We start from the raw sequence: 24,899 nt of genomic DNA on the forward strand, positions 1-24,899 counted from the left end.
TTTTTGCCTAATTTCAAGGCTCCTTGAAGTTTGGCCGATGTAATTCAACCCGCATGAGCATGGTATGTTATAAACTCCAGCATATTTGGAGAAAGGATCGCTATCTTTTGGAGATCTTAAGAATTGTCTAATCGTTTCTGTGGGTTTAAAGGCCACTCTTATTTTATGTGGTCTAAGGAGTCTAGCAATCTTATTTGAAACTGTCCCTAAGTATGGAATGACGATGGTAGAAATATAACGTACATCATCTTGTTGTCTTTGTTGGGGTTCAGAGAAAAGTATCTTGTGGACGAGTCTTCGAGGAAATCCATTCATGATAAGGTTGGTGGATATCAGGGATAGTTCTTCCTGGAGGTCTTGTTGATCTGTTGTAAGGAGAGAGGCACGGTTCTTCAACATGTGTACAATACTAAGTTTCTGAGAAATGTGGTGTGAAGGAGGCCACAACAGTTGCCCGCTGTACACAAAACCTTAACAGGAACCAAGGACTAATCTTGCCCGTGATCTGGAAGACCATTATCAGATCCTTCAACTCGCCAGAACTGAATTATAGTGCCAACTATAGAACGTTCCTAAATAACAACAAGTGAGATCATCCATGCTCTATGAATGTATTGTACGTGCTCTGTTCTTTGTTTAATATAATTGGAATCGGTTGATTTTAGTTTGTAACAGTTTTTTATTTTTTACTGCCATACATCAGTTATGTACCTTGAAGATGCCAACAGACTTAGTTGGTGAAACTAGTTGGTATAACTTAGTTGTTTATTATATACACTTGATCAATATAATCCCAATAAAAGTTTTTCCCGAGCTTTTTGGTCAAGAAAATTAAACGTTTTTTAACATGAACAAGAATATATTGTTATGCTACCAATAAATATTTTCCAAATATAACACACTGCCCAGTCTGGATAGTTTTTTTTTTTTTTTTTTCCCAACCATTTTATTCCATGGTTTATCCACAATGATTGACAGAGATATGCAGTTGAATTTAATATTAAAAAAAATACATTCAAGTTATCAAAATATAGCGAAAAACATCTATCACTTAAAAAATGACAGATTGTGACTTTGGTTTTTAAAATTCTATATTTTTACATAAACCAGATAATACTTCCTTCTTAATAACTACTTCCTTTTTAAGATGCTCTGTTAATGGTTGGGGGGGGGAGAGGAGATCCCTATATATGTAGAATACTTCTGATTTTTTCATACACAGATGATGAATTCTTTGATGACAAAGGAAATTCAGGAAAAGGAAGGAAGGGCATAATACTTCCTTTTTCTCTTCTTGAACCTACAAAATAGTACTGAACATTATAAAATGTTTACTAGCCAAGAATAATATGCAAATATATTATATATTTTTCTGCATCACAACTAGACACCTTGCATGTTATGCTAGGTGATGATTACTATTAATTTCAGTTGAAAACATTGTTCTTGAGCTTAAATGTAGTCACTGGGATAGTTAAGAGAGATTATTATTTTTTATGCATGATACACTAATTTATCTGAATGCATTTTACAAGAGTAAGATAAAACAAAAAATAAAAAATCTGAATAAAAACATGCATGTAATGGATCATCGCAAGAAATAATTCAAATTCCAAGTTTACTGAAGAAAACTTAGGCACCTTGCTTGGATGTAGCAGCAGTCAAGAATCATTTGGAAGGCCATATAACTTAACAGTTCCAGCATCTCGGTCTCTATCATATTTGTCTTTATCATCACAAGCAAAAGCCAATAAATGTTTTTTTGGATGCCATGCGACTGTGAAGGTTGGAGATTCACAAGGGACTTCTGCTATCTTTTCACCTGCAATAATTTTTGTTAAAAAATTTACACAAAAATGTTTCAAATTGCTATAAAAAATTGTTCACCTGTTTTGACATTAGCAATACCTTAAAAAAAAAAAAACCTGTTTACCTGTTTCCACATCAGCAATATCTATAAGAAGATCTTCAGATGCTGATGCAAGCATTCTTCCATCATAACTAAAGCTAATTGTCCGAACTGGCCACTCTAATCTGTATCAAACAGAAAAATTAAACCTGATGAATCTTTAGTAGTGTTAAGAAGAAATACAAAACCAACATATACATATTCATACTTAATTTGAAATTGAATAATTAAATAACTTAAATATTTTAAACATATAAAATGCTGAGCTACATAATATTATAGATAGAAACACTTTAATCATTAGCATTATTTTTTATACTTGTATTTGGCAAGGTGATGGAGTCAAAAATCAAGCATGTTATCAAGGAAGACAGATGGAGGTATTATCTAGTGGCATCAGATATGAAATAACCAGCATAAACAATGAATGTGAACAGTTAAAGATAGCAGGAGAGATGTGGTTGGCAGCACAGTTTTTTAAAAAATGCATTTTTCTGATGTATAGTCTGGCTCATTGTTTTTTGAAACCTCAATACTTTTATCATCCTGTTAATTAGTAGTGGTATTCACTGCTCTGAAATCCTTTATTACACAACTTTTTTTTTCTTTTAAGTGACCATAGAAATGTCAAATGTAATAAATAATAAAAAGTAGTTATTATTTGAAATGTTTTATGAAATAAGTGCCTAAACATTGCTAATACAGGTTTGTATCGACAATGTTTAGACACCAAATATTCTGCTGGCCGATATCTAACTTACTGAAGATGATTTTTTCCTAGATATCACTGAGTGTGATTAATGTGTGTGTGTGTGTGTGTGTGTGTTGGAGGTACCTGTACCAAGAAAGTGAAAGAACTGTCTTCGTACAGGCTCCCTTCCACCATACGAAGCACCTTTTCATTCTTTTCTTTTCACCTTACTTCTTCTTAGCTATTTTACTACCTTGTCTTCCAGACCACTATCACTGTGATCCAACACCCAACTACTGTCTTTGCCATTTGTTGTAGCATATAATGGGGAATCCTGTAGTCTTGTACTTTTTTGGCAAGAATGGGTGGTCATGACTGGCTCAACCAGGATCAGTCGGCTAGCTGGATTGCCCATGGGTCAACAGCATTGCAGTAAATCTCCTAACCCATGATCTTATCTATTCCAGGGAAGGACCCAAGGCATGCTGTGGTGCTAATATAGCATCCAGGGTAGCCCTGGTGTTCAACTCCAGAGTAGAGCCACTGTTTGTTGGTGAGTAGGCATCCATGTGGTGGACTCTGTAGTAGGCTCTATGGTGGACAGATAGCTCTAGTGTCAAACAAAAAAATCCCTTGAGCTGCGAAGGCCTGTCTTCACATGCCCTTACAAGGTCCCAGCCAAGCTGATACCACAGATTATTATTATTATTACCCAAGACCCCATGGAGTCAAAGACTCATTTGGGAAGATACATCACTTAATAACAGAAGGAAGAAACAAAAGACATGACATTGGTGTTTCACATCATCCATGCAACTGGAAAAGCCAATTGGGAAAATGTTGCCCTTTATTTAAAAAGATTTAGGATTGGCAGGGTCTCGCAAAACATTTAAGAAACTACTTTCTAGTATCCTTGTGGAAACATGTCAGCAGAACTCAGAGTAACATCAATGGATAGAATACCAATTATAGTACCCTCATAAAACACTACTCTTCTAGAGGAATGATATCAGAATAGGATCTCCATTCCAGGTGAGGAGATATGTTTAGAGCTTGAAGATCAAGGCAATAGGCAGTGCCATAACTAGGTGGGTGCATAGGCACAGGATGAAGGGGGGGAGGGCCTGAAATGGGGTATCAAAAATAATTAGTATTATATTTTCATTTTCAAATTTTGCCGCTGTGGGTACTGATTCCGGAATGTTTTTAATTAAAGTTTAAAATTAATCGATCTATTTCTATTGCATTTTTTTTTTTTATTTCCAAAAAAAAAAGGGAGCCAAAAATAAAATCTTGCACAGGGTCCATGAAAAGCTAGTTACTGCACTTGTGATAGGTATGAGGCACATGCGGATATGTAAGGATGGTCTCCTGGTTCTCACCAGGAACATCCATACTTTTGATACACCAAAACCTCCAACATCTGTAAAAGCAAGTGATCTCAGTTGTCCTCTCAGGTTATACATCCCTAATACAGATGATTTAAATGTTAGAAATATAGGCATGCCAAATATTCCTGTCGTGGCTAATAATAATAAGCATAATAATAAATCTTGCTCTTCAATGAAAGCTAAATGTGTCAACTATCAGGGAAATCATCCAGCCTACTCCTGTGTATATCAGAGGTGGAAGGATGTAAGAGAAATACAAAAGATAAAAAACAGTACAAAATATATCAGAATGCAAAGAGGAAGCTAGCTGCCACCACCACCACACAAGAAAACATCAATAGCAACTCAAACTCGTATGTCTACTCCATCCGATATCAATAGCAACTCAAACTCATATGTCTACTCCATCTGATAATTTCAGCATACCTGAAATTTAGGATTGCAAGTGCTTCTTTGTACAGCATATCAGTTGCACAATTATGGCAAGGATAAGATAAACCACCAGACATCCTCATTTAAAAAAAAAAAAGCATTCTTTTGTATCCACCAAAAGTGAACTAAACTTACCAAATAATGTATTAACAAGTTCGTGTCAGTAGCATTGTAGAGCGCTATGATGTTTTCTCTCACCCTGTCAGATTGATGGGATTAGAGAAAACACTGTGTCCAACAGAAAATTTTGTGTTTGTGTTTCAGCAGACACGTTATGCATATTAACGGTTCTTCAATTGTAACTAAATTTGTGTGGGGAGAGAAGGAACAATGTGTTTGTTTTAGGATATATTAGAAAACAATAATGAAGGGAATGCTATATTTAGTTGGCATATTTGAATTACTCAAAGGTGTAAATATGTGAACCATTATTAATAAGGCGTGAGAATGGGAAATGTAAAGGAAAGAACATGTGTGAATAGATATACTTTCATTACTGGCAAAGAGATTATTAATAATTAACATTTTTGATATTATGTATGTGTCCAGTAAGTTGCTGGTTGGAGCATACAGCATGTGATCCTAAAAATTCTAGACATGCATATGTGAATTTACTTTTATATAATTAAAAAAAAACAACAACTTACGAGCAGAGGGAAAGAGATTTGTTTGCAAAGTATCATATCAAACTATCAATATAATAAACGGCCACTGTATACATTTGGTAATTCAGTAAATAACTATAGGGAAGGGCTAATCCAATGAACCAATAATACTGATAAGGCAATTCATTTAGGTGTGGCTGGAATGCATATGTTTTTTTGATAGAAGCAGCAAATCATCTTGTAAAATTTGTTGTGCTTATTATATTTATTTCTCTGTTTATATTGCACTTCATTTTCTAAGAATTTTCTTTTGTTTACTGAGGATCAGCATACGTTTTGCACAGTAGCAGGATACATAATATCCAGTCATTATTGCATTATCCACACTTTGGTGACTCCTACATTCATTACTTTTTTTTTTTCTTGTCAGCTACTCTTCTGTCTTATCAATAACAGATCTCACATATGCTGGTATTTTGCTGTAGATCAACCACTTTTTATAATACACAAAAATATTCATTTTTAATCAGGAATAGACAAACTTTTACTATGTCTGTTGTTTCTGAAAACTGGAATAAAAATGTTCCTATACCATGAAAAGCATTCCAACCTCAATAGATGCTATGTTGCAGAAGCAAGAAAACAAGTAGCTTTCTATATCTAAATGCAGTATAGACATTTACAGTCTATGTACTATTTTTAGCATACAATTAGTGTACTTAGAGACAACTGGAAACACACTCATAATGTAAAAACACTCCCCACAGACTATGCAACAAGAAAAACAGATTTACTGTAGCACTAAACATAGCAGCTAACTGAACACATTTGTCCTAACATCCTTTTTCATATTTTCAGTTCCAGAAAATACATATAACAGCTGTGTATAATGCAGTCATTGGAAACAGAAAGAACACAATTTATGTAAAGCAAAGATCACTATGAGAATATATATATAACTTGAAATCAGTTTGAATTATATTTGAGATATTTCACAAGTGGTAATTTTACAAATTAAATTCTATCAAAAAAGTTGCAACTAACATGGCATATATAAGATTAGTGAAAATGTGACTACTCGACACCAAAGCAGTATACATACATACACTAAAGCTATTTCCCACCAGTGGTTTACACAAATGCAGGCACTGTTGGCACGAACATGTTAAACATTTTTCCAGAAGAGATGGAAAATGGTTGTCCATTCTTCCCTAAAGCAACAGAAAAATATAAGCCTGACAAAGGTAAGCCTTCAACCTCCTGGAAATTGGACAAGTCTACAAAGCCAGAACAATAGGAAAATTTTTACAGTGGAACTGTCATGGGTTTTGCCAAAATACCAATGATATTAAACCCTTCTAAATTATACATATTTTTGGTCGTAAAATGTTAAAAAATATAAGACTTATTGATAAACTGGCCATGGATTTTTCATTCGTATATATATGTTCGTACAATATTGCCTACCGGTTTTGCTAGTAACTGACTAGCTTTCTCAAGGCTTGCACAGTACAAAAAAATTATAAATGCAAAAAAAGGTTTAAGAATACAAAACACGTTAGTACCTGTTAGGTAGCACGTTCACGTGACATGTCTGTATGAATTGTGACTTTCTACTAAGTATAATGAACACGCATTACATGCAAACGTGTAATATGATTATTTGCATACTGTAGTTCTGTTGAACTGAGAGAATTAATTAGATTTTTCCAAGTATCATTCAGTATGGGCCCCTTGATTTCTGTTTATGTTGCGGCCTGTACGTAGCACTACTGCTGATTCTTTGAATAATCGATGTCTGTAATCATCAGTCATCATCTACGTAGGGCATAGAGCGGTTATCTCAGTCTATAGTGTGGTTCAAAGTTGAAGAGTGATGTGCTAAACCGGAGATCATTGTTCTGTTGTGATTTACATCGCCAACATGTTCTTTCTGTCTTATTTCCAGGCTTCTCGAAGTTTGTCCAATGTAGGAAAGACCGCACGTGCATGAAATGTTATACACACCTGGATATTTATAAAATGGAACATTGTCCTTAGGAGATCTTAGAACCTGTCTGATGCTAGTAGTTGGTTTAAATACAACCCTGATGTAATGGACTTTTAACAATCTCGCAATTTTGGTGGACATTGAACCCATAAAGGGGATGACTGCTGTTGAAATTTGCTCGGAGACTGTTCTTTCTTGTTGGTTATCTTTGTATAGAAATTTGTTGATGATGTTTCGAGGATAACCATTTTGCGATAGTGTTATAGCAATTTGGTACAGTTCTGTCTGAACTTCTTCATCGTCTGAGATAAAGTTTCTGGCTCAATTTCTCAACACGTGGATGATGCTCTGTTTATGTGACCTATGATGGTCTGAAGAGTAATGTAGATATCATCAAGTGTCCGTAGGTTTTTTGCAAATGGACAGTTTGAAATTGTTACCTTATCTTTTAACTAGTATGTCCAAGAAGTGTAGTTGTTCGTTGTTTTCTACTTCTAGAGTAAATTTGATTTTATTGTGGAGTGAGTTGATTCTATTGACAAACATATGTAGGTTTTTCCATGTTATCCTGCCATATAATGAAGATATCATCTACATATCTCCACCATATTGAAGGTTTAGGAGTAATGTTGGTGAAGATTTCATTTTGAAATTTCTCCATGAAAAGGTCTGCACATGGTGGTGACAGAGAGCTGCCTATGGCTAGGCCTTCTAATTGTTGGTATACCTTGTTGTTAACTTTGAAGAAATTTGATTGTAGGCAGTGCTTGAACATCTTTGTAATATCAGCAGGAAAGATATCTTTGATAATGTTCATGACTTCTTCTACTGGTACATTCTTATACATGAATAAGGATACTACGTCTAGACTGGCCATTATGTCTGTTTGTGTTATCTTCATGTTTTTGAGTTTGTCAACAAATTGTTCAGAATTTTTTATGTAGGATTCTGTTTGTCTGATTTTTCCCTTAAGTAAGTTAGCTAGGTGCTTAGCCGACAGGTAAGTGGGGAAGGACCTACCGTCCACAATTGGACGAAGTGCACTTTAGGCACCCCATACAGTCTGGGAGTAATGGGATGTGAGGATTTAAGCTTTCTTTTTAGTTCTTCAGGCCAAGTATTCATGTTAAGGATCAGGAAATTTGTCTCATGGTTCAAGTCTAAATGTGGAAAGGCAGCTGCTGGAGTAGATGATATTCGACCAGAAATACTCAAGTATGGAGGTATAAAAGTCTTACAGTGGCTGCACTGCATAGTTCAGAAGGCCTTGACAGAGGGATGAATTTCCAGATGATTGGAGTAGAGCTCTCATAGTACCCATATGTAAAAAGAAATAAAACTGAATGTGAGAATTACAGAGGTATTTCTCTACTGAGTGTTCCTGGTAAGATTTATGCCAGCATACTCGAGAAATATTTGAGAAGGATTGTGGAAGAGAAGCTTGGGTGAAAAACAAGCTGGATTCAGGTCAAATAGAGACCGTCAGCATCAGATTTTCACTTTATGACAACTAGTTGAGAAATCATGGGAATATAACAGAGATCTGTATTATGTTTATGACAAGGTGCTAAGGGAGAAGCCATTCAAAACACTACAGCTGTATGGTGTCAGTGGGGTATTATATCAAGCAATACTTAGTCTTTATTTGAGTTGTAAGTCAGCAGTTAGAAATGAAGGAAGTACGGGAAGATGGTTTAATGTTAAATCTGGTGTGAGACAAGGATGTACATTATCCCCTCTGTTATTCATTATCTATATGGATCACATTATGAAAGAAAGTGGTATTAAACCTAATATCAAAATTGGAGATGTTAATGTCAGCTCCTTGCTTTATGTGAATGATGTTATACTTCTAAATAAATCCACTACAAGTCTGCAAGATTCCCTGACAAAATTGAATAACTATTGTAATAGATTTGGTATGAAAATCAGCAATAACAAGACAATGAAAATAGGCAGAAGCATTGAAAATATCAATAACATTTTAACTTTAAAAATAACATTTTAAAAATGGAAATAGACAACAGAATCAACAAAGCTGGTATGGTAGGAAGTCAACTGAATAAATTTATATGAATAAGAGAGAAATTAGTCAAAACACTAAATTAGCTGTATACAATACAGTGTTCAAACTAATTTTAACTTATGGATCTGAGAACTAAGAAATAAAACACTTGACCAAAGACTAGAGACCGCAAATATGAGAGTCCTGAGAAAGATTAGGGGGCACAAACAGATAGCATCAATGGCAATATCATATTAAAAACGAGGATATTAGGAAAGAATGTGACATTGTTAGCATCCAGGAATGTGTTAGCAGAGCTAACTCAGGTGGTATCGTCACTTAAAAACAGAATGGGAGAGGAAAGATTAGCAAAACAAGTGTTCCCTGCCAGGTTGGCATGAAAAAGACCCAGAGAAAGACCAAGATATAACTGGATTGTTGTGGTAAAAAGTGCCTTAGAAGACAGAAATATAAGATCTGACAATGTTGGAGTCTTGACAGATAACAGATTGATTTGGAGGAAAATTATAGATAGAAAGTTAGTAATGATGTAAATTTTTCATGTAGTACTATCATATGCTGTACAGCCCTTGAGGGTACATCAGGAATTTGATGACGATAGTATAAGCATTTGTCTTATGAAGAATGTAAAAGAGGAGCACAAAATCATACATGGTGGAAGATCATGGTAGTCAACCTCCTGGAAGGAGATGACACCTTTGCAGACAAGAGTATAAGCATCTTAAGAATGCTGCATTTACAAATTTTTTAACATGATATATCCTATTAATTACAAACATCAACTTATTTGTTAAAAATGTGATGTTCCATTTCAGATTGCTATCAATGTGGAAACTTAAATATTTGACTGATTTTGTTTTTTGACTAAGCTACACTTACGATTTTGGATATCACTACATTTTGTTTCATGCCATTTTATAGTTATACTAGGGGGCTCCCTGACGCCTATGGCACCCAACCCCCGTGATCCAGACTGGTAGGCCAGTTCTCTTTGAATTCTGATGAATCGAAATTTGAAGACTCGACACTCTGGGTAGCCCCTGAGTGTCGAGTCTTCAAAAGCCCCCCCTCCCATCTTTCAGACTGGTAGGCCGGTTCTCCTTGAATTCCGATGAATCCCGAATTTTGAAGACTCGACACTCAGGGTGGCCCGAGTTTCAAAACGTTTCAAATAACTTGACAAAAACATTACAGCCTACATCGTTTCCAATTTCAGCTTATCATTTTATAGTATAGAGAAGATCGTGATCTAGCTATTTGTTAACGTGAAGTACATTTATCTCGTTTAATCGGTAGTAATTTTAAGACTGTTATTGCTAAACCACTTATTTAGTTTCAACATATCATGGTTAATCTCATTTCTAGATCCACAAGGGTCATTTCGGTATATACTAATGCCGTATCGTCAGCGAACGATATCACTTTGCCAAAAAGTTTGTATTTACACATTAACATACATTAAAATAAGATAAGTCCTAGCGCCAAACTCCGTATTTTATTATTTTTATTGTGCTATTATATGTGCCATAGTTGGTAAATTGTTTTCTATTATTCAGATAGGAGTTGAACCAGTGATTAGTAATAATCTAATACCATATCTAGACATTTTTAGGAGTAGTAGTAGGTCATGATGAACACAATTGAATGCCTTAGATATATAAGAAAAACAGCTGCTGCATACATTCCTTTATTTATTCCACTATAAACTGTTTTATGGAACTCCAATAGTGCTTTTTTGGCATTGTATCCATATCTAAACCTGTACTGATTAGATGCATAAAAGGATATAATGTTTAGATAGCTTTTTAATCATTTGTTTATTAGAATTTCAATAACCACCAAGATTATGGATAGTACAGATATTGATCTGTAATTTTTGATTTCATTTCTTTTACCTCCTTTAAATAGCAGAATAACTGAAGCAATCTTGAAGTGTTCTATAAATTTTCCATGTTCAAAAGATTAATGATATACGTAAAGAATTTTAACTTATGTTTAATGATAATATTTAGTTTTTCGACATTTATTTATATGGTCACATCCCACTTTTTTCCTGTTTTTTTAAATCTGATTACTACACTCTTTACCTCATCTTCATTTACTGCATATAGATACATGCAATTCTTAATCCATGGAAGGTGACTCATGAACTTTATCCTCTCTGTAGGATCAAAATCACAACTATCATAGTTTGTAAAGTGGTTGTTCATTTCGTTAAGTACATCAGTGATGTCATTGCCGTCTGGGAATTCTGCTTTGTATTACCAATTATCACGTTAATCAACTCCCATTCTTTAATTTTATCATTCATACAAGTAAGAAATTTCGTTAAGAGATAACGTTCTTTTCCTTGCTTTATTTTTTCCTTTAAGTGTTCAGTGATATTTTTTTATAGTCATGTTCAAATATTAGATTCTTCCAATACAGTCATACCCCGACTTACGCGGTTTCTTATATGTACGTATTCCCATCCTGCTTCACCACTGGTCGTATCGTTCAGGCACCGGCTGCATTCGCCAGTGTCGCACATGCTGTGAATAAGCACTGACGTGTTTTGCGCAGTCTCCGTTCATACACGATTTTTATAGTCTACAAACCTTGCGATTGTTCAATGTTATGTTCTTGATAAAAATTTTATCACATAAAAAATAATAATGTCATCCAAAAGAAGCTGATTCTGATTCTTCTACTGCTAGCAAGAAAAGAAAAACATTGACTTTGGAAACAAAACTCAACATTATTTAGGATTTTGAAGGCGGAATGAAAATTTGTTAGCTAGCAAAGAAGTTCGATCTACAGGAATCCACAGTAAGAACAATCATAAAAGAAAGGTTTACAGATTTTGGAGGACATAGATTCTAACGAGGAACGAATTGTAGCCACAAGCAAGGAATAAAAAAATCATTAGCTTGCTATGAAGAAATTTTGTGTGACAAGAAAAAGACATTATGCTGTCAGACAAATCTATCAGATTTTATGAAATCATCGACATCGAAATAACTTTCTTTTTTTTATGTACGAAAAACTACAATTATGATTATATTTCTTAAAAAATATAGGTGTTTTGGTAAACCTTTGGTCCCAATTGTATGTTTGTATATATAAATTACATGCAAAATTATACCCCGAATTACGCAAATTCGACTTACGCGCTTTTTTGTTGGTCTCACCTACTGCATAACTTCGGGGTTTTACTGTACTTATAATAGAGCTTTTCTTTCATCCTTATCATATTTTTTAGTTCATCTGTTATCCAGCATGTGTGTGAGCATCCATTTTCACAGTAACTCTTTTGTGATGTTGTGATTTGCTGTCAGCCTATTTAATCATTTTGATAAATTCCTCATATAGATTTGAATTTAATGTCATTTTGAGGCAGATGATAATTTTTTATGTAATTCTCCAATTTATTATAACTGGTGCCAATTTTGAATTTTTCATGACTACCTACACAGCTCATGTCAACACTATTAGGTAATGATAGATCAATAGTATAGAATGATGATCTGTTATTTTGCTAAAATAGATTGCAGAGGATACTTTGTAAGCCATTTTGTTTCTTATGAATATATGATCAATACAACAACTTACTGAGTTGTTCGCTTCTCTTGTATTGCCATCAATGTATGCAAAAAACCCATGTGTAGATAATATATTTTTATCTTCTTCAATTTTGCTATTATTCTTATATAAATCCAAATTTATATCTTCCATCAGTATGATATTATCATGTTTTAAGGTCTTGAGGACATTATTTAGCTCTGATATAAGCAAATATAAGTATATTCATTACTGTGTCAGCACTTGCATATTTGATTCCAGTTTATGAAAATTAAAAGTATTTTTCTTAGAGTACAAAATTAATCCACCTGAATGATTATAATCAATTATATCGTAATTAACGAGAGAATAACGATCAATTTCAAGTTGTTTGATCCATATTTCACTTAAGACAAGTACATCTATATATGGTTCGATTTCTGTGAAAAGTAACATTAAATTATCAAAATTTGACCTTAACGACCTAATATTTACATGATATAAGTTGCTGTTCTTGAATGAATTTGAAGTAGTATCAAAAAACTTTTTACAGAGGTTAGATTATAAAGTTTTTTAGAGTTGACAGTTGCATCAAGATCTAAGTTATTCATGTGCTCTCTTAAGTCCATTTCAGTCTTCATTGTTCCAGTTATTCATAGGTGACATTTAGATTTACTGCCTTCTTTGACTGTGTTTGTTGAGGTTGTCAAGTGTTTTTATCTGTATCACTTTTGTATTGGCGTCCTTTCTCATGAACAATTTACCATCTCTTACCCATACATACTTGACTGAACCACTTGCTCTCTTTTGTTTTGCTTCATAAAGAAGTTGCTTATTAAGTTTGGTCAAGTGGTCGTTTATATAGATGGGCACTGGTTTTAACTGTTCATCAAATTGCTGAGCTGTAATCTTGTTGAGTTGTCTTGCTTCCGTCATCCATTTACTTTTAACATTCTTGCTCACTAATTGGATAACAACTGGCTTGATGTCTGTTTTTTTGCTGGTGGATAGTCTATAGACATGCACAATGCCTTCCCTTTTAACTCCAAGTAGTTTCACCAATTTTTCAGTTATAGTATGCATATTTTCATCATGAGCTTCTGGTAAACCGTTTATTTTGATATTGTTCAACCTGGAGCACTGCTGAATTTCATTAACTTCCCATTTCAATTCGTTCATTTGAGCTTTCAGTATTTTATTTTCATTTGTTAGTTCTGTGTTTTTAGTGCACGAATCCTTGATTAGTTTTTCATTGCATTCGGCTTTCTTGAAATCCATATTTCAAGAACAGAATGCATGCAAAGCTGTACTCCAGCAGATTTCATATAGTTTATTTCAGCTTTAAATAATTCTTCCAGTTCCTTTCTTATTGCAGAATTATCACATTTCATTTCTATTTCAATAGCATTTAGATCTTCTAATATCTGATCCCTGAAGTTTCTTAGGAAAACCCTCACATCCTCTTCCCTGTCATCTTTTTATTTAATGTTTTAGTTGAACCGTCATACATGGATGATGGATGACGAAATGCTGAGTTAAATATATTAAGTTATATTTATTCCTGCTAAGTATTATTAATTCTTAAAAAATATCAAGAATTATGCCTACACAATATTTAACCATTACTTTCTGATAAGCACCCTCAAGAAGTAAACTGGATACAGTGATAGAATCATCCAATTAAGCTTACATTACTGCTAGTTTCCTATCAACAGTTTTCTTCCAAATTATCATTTGCACCAATCCTCCTGCATCTGGGTTTTCTTGTAGGTCTTTATCCTGACATCAAATGTCTGTTTTCCTACTCTTAGGAAAACAGGTATGTGTGATGCCTTCCTTTTCTCTCTATTCTGTTTAGTGACCATTCTACCAACTCAGGTTAATTCTGTGCCCAGATTCTTGAATGTTAATGGGTTTTTTCTTATTATCTTCAGTTTTAACATGACTCTGACATTGATGACACCTGTTCATGCCCCTAATTTTCTTCAGAACTCTCATTATCTGAGGTCTATAATCTAAATGTTCAAATGAATTTGACATTTATTGAATTCACTAAATAAAAATGAAAATCACACTTCATTTTGTGATTTTGTGGGGGGATGAGAATCCAACTAAACCTTTGAAACTAAGAGCTATGTATTAGTCTAGACTAATCAAATAATAATCTCTAACCTAAAGTGAAACATATGACCACCAAATCTGGTATATGGTTTCCTTATAACATAAAGACAGAGAAGTGTTTCATTGTCTCCAAAGTACATCTCTTGCAAATTTTAACTAAACAGGTTTGAGAATACTAAATTTAGTATACAGTTCCCTTTTATGATCAAATAAAGCTACTTAAAGCATGAGTTTTTTGCCTCTGTTACATTCTAGAATCTAATTAAGCTGTATAGATTTTTTACATAAAGCATAAGAGCTGTGACTTTTAATTTTAGTATCAGTTAAAATTTGTATGAAATTTAATCATATGTTTTAGTTTTAAAATAAATTGATAAAATTCTACTTTATTTTCTGTAGTATATCCACAGTACTGTTTACAAATGCAATTGTCTCTTCTAAGTAGTTGATTTTTACTAATCAGTTATTGCAAAAGTTACTTCTCATCTCAGGCATGGTGACCTCCTGTCTACACCTGTCATTATGATAACACCGGTCGTCATTATGAATGTTGTGCTGGGTATATTATGCTAAAAATAAATATCTTCACCGAGTGACTAAACAATTTCAGGATGTCGATTTGAACAATAACAAATATTTATTCAAATATATGCTTCTGAAATAAAAATAAGGCGATTTTTGGGTAGAGTAAAATAATTTTAAGTAATTTGCAAGACTGATTTGAATACCATATGAAGGCACAAATGACAATACACCTCTTCTGTGGTGGAGGCTAATGTCATCTGAAGGAGCAGAAGCAAATAATAATTGCCTATTACAGTCAACTAGCAAAGAGTCCTCTTGAGATATATAATAAATTTAGTTTAATCCTTTATTCAAGTTTGTGCAAACAAAGTTTGCACCTGAAAGTATCTTCAGGACTGGGGTAAAGTGGTACAACACCAGGCACCTCCTTGCCAAGGTGGAGCAAGCTACCAACACTCCTATCTCAGTATCTCCCATAATAATGCAAAACACATCTCCTTGCGGATATGTATAATGTTATGCATTAAGGGAGGGACCACTACCCAGACTAGTTTCGACCTTTATTGAGGTCTCTTCGGTGGGAGCCAGGCCCAAGTGGAGATACCAAGGCAGAAGCATTAGCAAGGTCATCTCCTCCTATAGGAGCTGCCAAACGGCGTGCCTTGGTATCTCCACTTGGGCCTGGCTCCCACCGAAGAGACCTCAATAAAGGTCAAAACTAGTCTGGGTAGTGGCCCCTCCCTTAATGCATAACATTATACATATCCACAAGGAGATGTGTTTTGCATTATGGGAGATACCAAGATAGGAGTGTTGGTAGCTTGCTCCACCTTTGCAAGGAGTCGCCCAGTGTTGTACCACTTTACCCCAGTCCTATCTTGGTATCTCCCAAGATAGGACTGAAGATACTTTCAGGTGCAAACTTTGTTTGCACACACTTGGATAAAGGATTAAACTAAATTTATTATAGTCTGACGAAGTGAAAAATAAACTTTCAACATCAAAGTCCTCTTGAGAGAGGACTGTATGTTAAATGATAAATAATAATCATTTACTATTAATGAACATAATAGGTTATTCTACTAATTCCAAACCTGGAAAAGGTTCGAACACAAACAAGTTCTTGTACATCCCATAGACTGACTAGAGCATCTACACTTCCTGTGGCAAAATATCTGCCTGTTGGGTCGAACTCTATGCAAATGCAGTTGGCAGGATGTGCAGTAAGAGAACATTGAAGCTGGAGATCTGGATAACTGCAATCGTGAAAGGTACATATCAAATTATAATTTTATATATATACAGGGTGTTCGGGATAAATTTGACAGTTTCGTAAGGAAAAAGAAAATCTTCTTTGTATCTATTAAATTTAATGAATTGACAAAAAAACATTACAGGCAGAGTTAATTACAATACTATCAACAAGATTTACTCAAAATAACCACCATTAGCATCGATCACAGCTTCAATTCTGCTTCGGAACCTCGAACAAGCTGATGCTACAGTCTCCCTGGGAAGGGCCGCAAAAACTGTTTTAATTTTATCCATTAACTGGGCTTTTGTATTACTGGAAGTGCGATTGGTGTCTTTTTCAACTGCGCCCCATACAAAATAATCCATGGGGTTAAGGTCTGGGGAGTTTGGAGGCCAAACATTTGGACTGGTGAAGTCGTAGAAATTTTCAGACAACCATTTTTGACTTTTCCCAGAGGTGTGGCAAGGGGCCGAATCCTGCTGTCATACATACGGCCTACCATTGGCTACCCTTGTTATCCAGGGCTTGACTACAGTTAGCAACTCCACGAACAAAGCCCGAATTCCAATGCCAGGGTTCTTCAACACCTGTTCCTGCAGATTTGCGAGGAATTCTGCTGTACGAACGCAATCAGATCGTCTGCTAGGGATCTTTCTTCTTGCTACATCCTCGTAGTCACCATTGCAAGTCTCTAGTTCATGCCTGATTGTTTTTACTGTATTCAGGGAGCATTGGGCAGCAGTCGTAATATCCTTATTTTGATGGCGGGCACGAATCATCATGATACAAGTTATTCTCTTCCATGATTCAGGTGGGTTCCAGCTATCCATCCTTTCTGACATCTTGTATATGAATGAAGAAGGGTCCAAACTTTTAAATGAAGAGAAGTGTGTGTTAATACATGTAACTTACGGAAAAATATAATTAATTATAAATATGTCAAATTTATCCCGAACACCCTGTATATCACTTGTTTCATAAGTTGTAGAAAGTTTTTTTTTCACTTGGTTACAAAGTAAATTATACTTGCCAAGACAATATATTCTTGTTTAATCCTCTATCCAAGTGTAGTGTTTAAAGTATTAAACAAGAATATATTTTCTTTACAAGTATAACTTTCTATAGAACTAAATTTTAACATGTTTCAAGAACATATGATGCACGTGATGTGTGAAAACTGAAATTGTAAATAAATAATAAATTACATGATAACCACAATAATTAATTTTAATTAATTTAATTAACTTGAGCTTATAAGGTACATATCAGCAGACAGAATGACAGGAAGGTCTGGTGTTAAATCAGGTGTAAAGTAAGAATCAACAGCTATCACCAAATCTTTATAATAACTAAGGATCACATTATTAAGAAAGGCAATGTTAAAACCTGACATATAAATAAGATGTTCAGCTTAATTTTTTATTTAAGAAGATATTATCTTCATAAATCAATTTCCTGTAAGGCTTCAAGTCTGAGCAAATTAAATAAATGCTTGCCCAGTTTTGTTTGGAGAGGAGAAAGATAAACTATGAAAATAGATAGGCAAATAACAGATACATAATCTGTAATGTCCACACGTTTATACTCTGTAATGATTTTATAAAACAGATTAAACAGTTTAACTATTCAGGCACAATTTTTAGTGATGATGACAATTATATTTCATCTTATACAGTCAACTCTCAGTACAGCAAACACCACTATAACACACTCATTCATTATAAAAAACCACTGACAAATCCTGACTAAAGCTCCACAGGTAACAACAGTATGCTAAAAGAAATTCACTATAATAAATTATCCACTATAATCAATTGTTACTATTAAGGGCCAGATGAGTTTGCTAAGAGATTTCACTGAATTAAAATTTTAATATATTTTATTTTGAAACACTTAAATGCAGTTACCAAAGTAAACATAAAATTAAACACTGAATTGCAATTAGAAGAATTTCTAAATTACTACACAGAATTGTGGACAGACAAATATTTTAAAAAAGATAACTGGCAAACAATTAACAAAAATGAAAAGGAAATAACTAAAGAAGAATTAGAAATCAACCTGAAAGAAACAAGAAATAGAAAATCACCTGGAGAAGATAAGCTAGGTTCAGAACTGTATAAATACGCAGGAACAAGATTCAAAGAAAGACTCTTTTTATTTTTAAATAAAATTTATTCAACTGGTATCCTCCCAGTAGAATGGAAAAAAGCAATTGTGATTCCTATCTTTAAAAAAGGTAATAGAGATGACCCTAAAAACTATAGTGGTATCAGTATACTAAATTCCTGTTACAAAATATATAGCAGAATCTTAAATAGCAAACTAATGAAATATTCCGAAAACTTTATTTTAGAAGTACAGAATGGATTAAAAAAAGGACAATCATCTAAAGACCTGGCCTTTTGCCTAAAATTAATAATAGAGAAAAGAAGAGAATACAATTTAGAAACACATATTGCATTTATTGACTTTGAAAAAGCATTTGACAAAGTTAAAAGAAACATATTATTTAACATATTAAAAGAAAGACAAATACCAAATAATATCTTAAAAGCTGTCACAAGTATATATGAAAATAATCAAATACAAATAAGATTAAATCACAAGCTATCATATACGAGAGAGATCAACCAAGGGGCCCGACAGGGATGTCCCCCTCTCAGCAACTCTTTTTAATATTTACTTAAATGAAATAATAATAAAATGGAAAAAAAATTTACATCAAGGAATTAAACTTCTCCTACAGTGAACTTAAACACTCTACTTTTTGCCGACGACCAAATAATAATTACAAATTCTGAAGATGATTTAGAGAAAGCTATTTTAAATCTAAATGAGATATCCAAAGATTATGGTATGATAATATCAATAGAAAAATCAAAAACTATGGCTTTAAAGGACAAGATCCAGCAAGAACTAAAATAGTAATATATAACAAGATCTTAGAACAGGTGAATTCATTTAACTACCTAGGATATATGATCACATATGAAAATGAAAAAGATATAAACGTAAAAATTGCAAAATATTTAAAAATAACAGGTGTATTTAACTGTATATTTAAACCAAACCTAGTTCAAAAACAAACCAAACTAAAAGTATACAATATTAGCTACTGGTCTTAATGTATGGAAGCGAAATCTGGACAATAAAACAAAAAGACAAACAAAGATTAATAACAGCAGAAATGAAGTTTATAAGAAAAACTGCAAAGTATACCCTATTTGATCACAAAAGAAACAAAGAAATTATGAAAGAATTAAATCAAGAACCAGTAATAGAAAAAATTAAAAAATATAAACATAAATGGATGGAACATGTTCAAAGAATGAAAAGAAAGATTACCAAAACAAGCTTATTCTCTTTCTATTCTTAAATGCGCTGAAGTCCTAGTTCAACTCTCGTTCAAGTCTTTCAATAGATCGGTAACTGAGCTACAATCTCAGCTATATAAGATTTGAAATAATATAAGATTTTACAATACCATTTGATAAGGATCTTCTATGCTAGTCTCTGCTTTTACTCATCTGTAATTTCCAAGGACGAATTCTTCTGCAGTGGACCATATCTGAGATTTCTCGGAACAAGGTTTTCACGGCTTCACGTCTTCAGCCTATCAAGCTTCTTCCAAGGAAACACAATGGATCTGCGATTCTGTAGTCGTGAGATTCACTACACAGGCACCTACTACTCCACAGATTTTCTTTCTTTCTTTAAGAACACGGTTGATATAACATGCAGTAGTTACCTTTCTTCTCAGCTGTATGGCGTCCCTCCTTTCTATAATAGGGAATTAGTTGCGTGCACACGGCCCGCGGGAATTTTCGGCAGAAAATTCCCGCGGGCCGTGTGCACGCAACTGACCCGTGGCAACGTCTAAAATCAGGAACCTTACCTTGGTTCTTGCTAACCTTATGAGTCACATTCACTAAACTTTATCAGCTTACCAAAATTTTCTAAGAATTGACATAAACCTATAATCCCTTGTTTCAATTGTTTAACAACGAGCCTTTACATGCAAAATTCTTATGGCCAATATTCTGTAAGTTAATTATCTTATTTTCATCATATTACAACAAATTTTCTTATGTGAGTTAACAAATACTCTCAGTTGTATTTCACACTTAGATGCAAGTATATTTTTCTCTTTTATTAAAGGTTCCTACTTTTAAATTGTGACACAAATTAAATTCCTTTTAGGAACTTTATTAATCACAAACTTTAACACCATTATACATATCCGTAAGGATATGTGCTTTGCATTATGGAATACTAAGGCAAGTGATGTGAAGTCATTAGTTTCTATATACAAGTTGCCCTGTCTCCTGAAAATACTCCAGGCACAAACTTTGTTTGCTTACACACTTGGATAAAGGATTAAACCAAGAATATAATTTTGTGGCATCTTTAATTTATAGTATAACCAAGTGGGAAAACTTCCAACAACTCTCAACTAAAGAACCTTCTCCCCATACCCTCCTTTATACAGTTTTCAGGGATGACCTCTTGTTCTACTGTTAAATCTTGAATGAAAGATTTATTATATTGTAAAATATTTCATTCAGATTTAACAGGTACAAAAAAAAAATTCCCGGAGAAAATGCTTGTATATAGGTATAAGTGAAATTGTTGACAGAAGTAACGAAATAATCATTTAATCGTAAATTCTCCTATGTATTGTTAAGTGTCCTTGTAAACCCGATAAGGTTGAAATTTAGTGAAAGTTATGTTAACATGAGAAAGTTAGATCTAGGTATACAACGAGATAATCGGCTTAAAGAAATGAAGGCAGTCACGTACACAAGGTCCAAGTTGCATATGTGGAGAATGCAACGAGGAGAGAACGGTACTGGGTGCAAGAGTTTTGGGTGCTGGCTGGAAAAGTGACGTAGTAGGGAGAACAGCTCAGCAAGGATATATAGAGCTTGGCGACGCAAAACTCGAGGCTTTTTTTTTTTGTTCGGGATTCCTGTTCCAGCCATTCCAGGAGAAAGTGCATGAGAACGGTCGAAAAGAATGATGTCCAGTGGCAGCTGTGTGGCCAGATAGCGATCCAGTGCAGGCATAATCATCAATACAGCAGAGAAGCCAGTGCAAACCGATCAACATGCGGAACCATGTGGACTGAAACTGGCAGAACAGCTTCGCCCACATCGGAAAAGGCGATTCATTCATGATCATAGTCACTAGTTGTCCTACTTGAAGACAGCCGACTGTAAGAGAGGGTAACAAGCATTGTGAATTTTTTCAGAACATAGAGAGAAAAAGCAAGAGAGATCCTGATGCTCAGTAATGTAGAAACTTTTCAATTCCTTTGTATGCAAGAAACAGTTAGTGTACAATAATGTGTGGATATGCTCAGTGATTGGACTTACAAAAATGAAACAGGACTTTAGTATCTAATCAATTAGTACATTGTCTTAGCTCTGAATAAGAATTCATGTCCAGTGTGGTATTGAATTGCTAAAGTATGTTATAGCCTGATAGTTCTTGAATCTAGAATAAGATAAATGCTTGTAGAAGAATGTTAGTTGAATAGGATGAAGTTAGAAATTTAACTAGTTGTAGATATTGTCTCACATTGTTTAAGACTAGGAGTATTAAGGTTATGTTTGGTTAATCAATTTCAGTTTTGTAGGAGAGATTCAGTTTTGTTAAGTGATCTCAATATTTGTATATCATATTAGAGTTATGAATAAACCTTTCTTTTTCTCACCTAACAAATTGTCTGATCTGTGAACTCAATGCACCACTGATAAAAATAGAACCAGTGCGAATTAAAATTTGGGGATAGTTACGACTGCAGTAAGAGTAAAAATATACAAGGTTTTTGTAATTGGGAATTTTAATTGCTTGATTATCGAATAGTGTGTTATTCTGAGTGCTAACTCCCTGACAAGGAAGATTCCTTGTCTAAGAATTTGGATGGCACAGCTTTAACAAACAAATTTTTTCAAATTCTGACATGGAGTTAATTCCAGATGTGTATCAAAGAAAATTGGCTCTATCCTGGGGCAATTTCTTTGTTTACCAAGTTTTGCACACGTGAGCAATTTAAGTAGTGGCCATAGAACGAAAAGGGTGAAAGCAAGCACGACAATTTATGTCAAGTAATAGGGATATTAAATAATAATAACGATTAAAAGAAAAAAACAAATAACACATAAAACAATTAAGGAAAGAAGTAAAAAATTTAACACTACCCCTTCTCCCATTCTATGAAAAATTTCATCCTTAATAACCCATAAAAATCCTTTACCGACTTATATGCCTCAATCATATCCCTTCTCCTCCTCCTATTTATGAGGCTCTGCAAAGAGCCTCATAAATAGGAGGAGGGTTGCCTGCTACTTGCTCACTTTTACAATGTATACAGGTCATCTTATAAGGCCACAACATCTGCTAGACTACATCATTCTCCCCAATTTTGAATCATCTACATATTTCCAGTTAAATCTGTCCTAATATCATTAATATACAAGTTAAACAACAATGGCCAAAAACAGACCCCTGTAGCATTCCACTAGTGACTTTCTTCTTTTAGGATATTGCACCCTATACAACTTGCAGATATCTATCTGAGAGCTAATCATCTATCCATCTCACTAATCTTTCTTTTCCAATGTATTCATCACCTTGTTATAGTATACTAGTAAAACATGACTTCCCTTTAACAAACCCATGCAGACAATCACCGAGAATACTGTTGTTTGTTATCGATCCACTTTTCTATCTTCGTTCTGACCAACCTCTCTAACACCTTAACTACAAATCAGTATACAGATTGGCCTGTAATTTGTAGCTTCAGTCTTATCCTCACCTTTGTGAAGTGGAACAATGTTACCTTCTTTTCACTCCTTTTGGACTTCACTGTTGCAAGACCCTTTTTTAAACAGGTATGTCAAAGCTGATGCACCTCCATGGAACATTCTTAAGGGAGTGTTCCATGAAGGTGCATCAGCTTTGACATACCTGTTTAAAAAGGGTCTTGCAACAGTGAAGTCCAAAAGGAGTAAAGATGGAACATTCCTTTAAAAATATGTACATCAGACAAATCGAAATCAAGAAAATCATCTTGCACCATATTCTTATAATACCAGACAAGCAGATGAGGTGGCTGTATGAACATTGCTTGATGGGAGAAGAAAGATTGTGATGTGAATTATTTACAGAATAAACAGTATCAATAGCAACTTTATTGGTTTGCACCTGCATTTATTTCCTATAGGAAATAAATACAGTTCCATTTTTCCAACAGTACTGTTAGAAAAGGAAAGTTTGAGTTGTGAATGTTAAGATTTTCATGGAAAGTGATTTCATTATTAGGAAAATTGGTAACCCTAGATATACATATTCATACATACATGAAGGTGTAGGAAGAGGATTTGGCTGCTACAGGATGACTGAAATTAAGTGAATTTCAGCATGGTCCACACATCAGTTCCACCAGCGTATGCCAGCTCATCTAGCCAAGTGGTTATTGTATAGCCTAAAAAAGTTCCGTGTTTGGTCTCCAGAGCAGGGGGGGGTGTCCAGATTATTTAAGAAATAAAAGAAATTATATAAAATTAATGAAAACAAAAAAAAAATTCTCAGCCTACCTATAATACTAACACAGAACAGGTTTACAACATTTTTGTGTAGTCATATAGAAATAATTTCTCTTTTATGGTTCAACTTGTATATCAGACTGCTTTATACACGATTAGTCAAAATGGTAAAGCAAATTTAAAAATCCTCCTCCATTCAAGAATTAAATAGTAACGATGGTACATAGGACTAAATCTGCTGGTAAAGCTTCTGGAGGCTTCTCAATCAGATGGGCAAATAATGCTGCTTCTGCTGCTTACTCTGTCAGGTTGCACCTGGAGGGCATCTGAGTATAGCAGCATGCAGGGACACCGTTGTGGCTATGCTTGGAGTCAGGGCACCCTCTGTGTGGGAGTTGTGTTCAAAAGTCCTTCACTCCTGCTGCATGCCCTGGCTGTATAAAATTTCACTATCATGAAAAATAGCATAACAAATATCATCATAGAGGTTAAAAAAAAGCAACAAAAATTATATTCTAAAAAATCCAACAAAACAACAGAAATATACCTTCCAAAATGCCTACAAAATATCAAAATTCTATGTGAAAAAAAAAAAAAAAGCATCCATAATGATTTACCAAGATGTGAAATCTCAACTAACATCAATAATGTGCACACTGCCACTTAATAAAAACCTGACTTCATATTCATCACTGCTCCTCAACTGGCATCATCTATAACAATAGCTCACCTCAACTCTACACAATTTCATCATTCATGATGTCTTCTGTTAAGAAGGATAGAACACATGCTTTTGTCTAGTTTATCCCATTCCAATGGGCTATCAGACATGAATCTCTTTTATGTAATCTGCTTTGGCTC

At 34.2% G+C, this 24,899-nt stretch overlaps 1 protein-coding gene across 2 annotated transcripts in view; it reads right to left on the reverse strand.

The window, feature by feature from the left end:
- Nucleotides 1–919: 919 nt before the first annotated feature.
- The window catches only part of tex (THO complex 3 homolog tex), a 111,259-nt gene continuing 87,279 nt past the window's right edge, over nt 920–24,899 (reverse strand). The window contains exons 4-7 of one of the 2 annotated variants that reach the window (XM_090393332.1): nt 16,325–16,486; nt 1,934–2,034; nt 1,641–1,822; nt 920–1,300 (exon numbers count right to left, since the gene is read on the reverse strand). In XM_090393332.1, the coding sequence (XP_090249458.1) occupies nt 1,662–1,822; nt 1,934–2,034; nt 16,325–16,486 (424 nt within the window). In that variant the 3' untranslated portion in view covers nt 920–1,300; nt 1,641–1,661. The remainder of the gene's footprint in view (nt 1,301–1,640; nt 1,823–1,933; nt 2,035–16,324; nt 16,487–24,899) is intronic. The other variant, XM_090393333.1, reaches the window with a different exon arrangement.

Source organism: Typopeltis vanoorti, chromosome 5 (assembly GCF_054136105.1).
Source record: "Typopeltis vanoorti isolate ZY-2024b chromosome 5, IOZ_Tvanoo_1.0, whole genome shotgun sequence".
NCBI classification, from domain to species: Eukaryota; Metazoa; Arthropoda; class Arachnida; order Uropygi; family Thelyphonidae; genus Typopeltis; species Typopeltis vanoorti.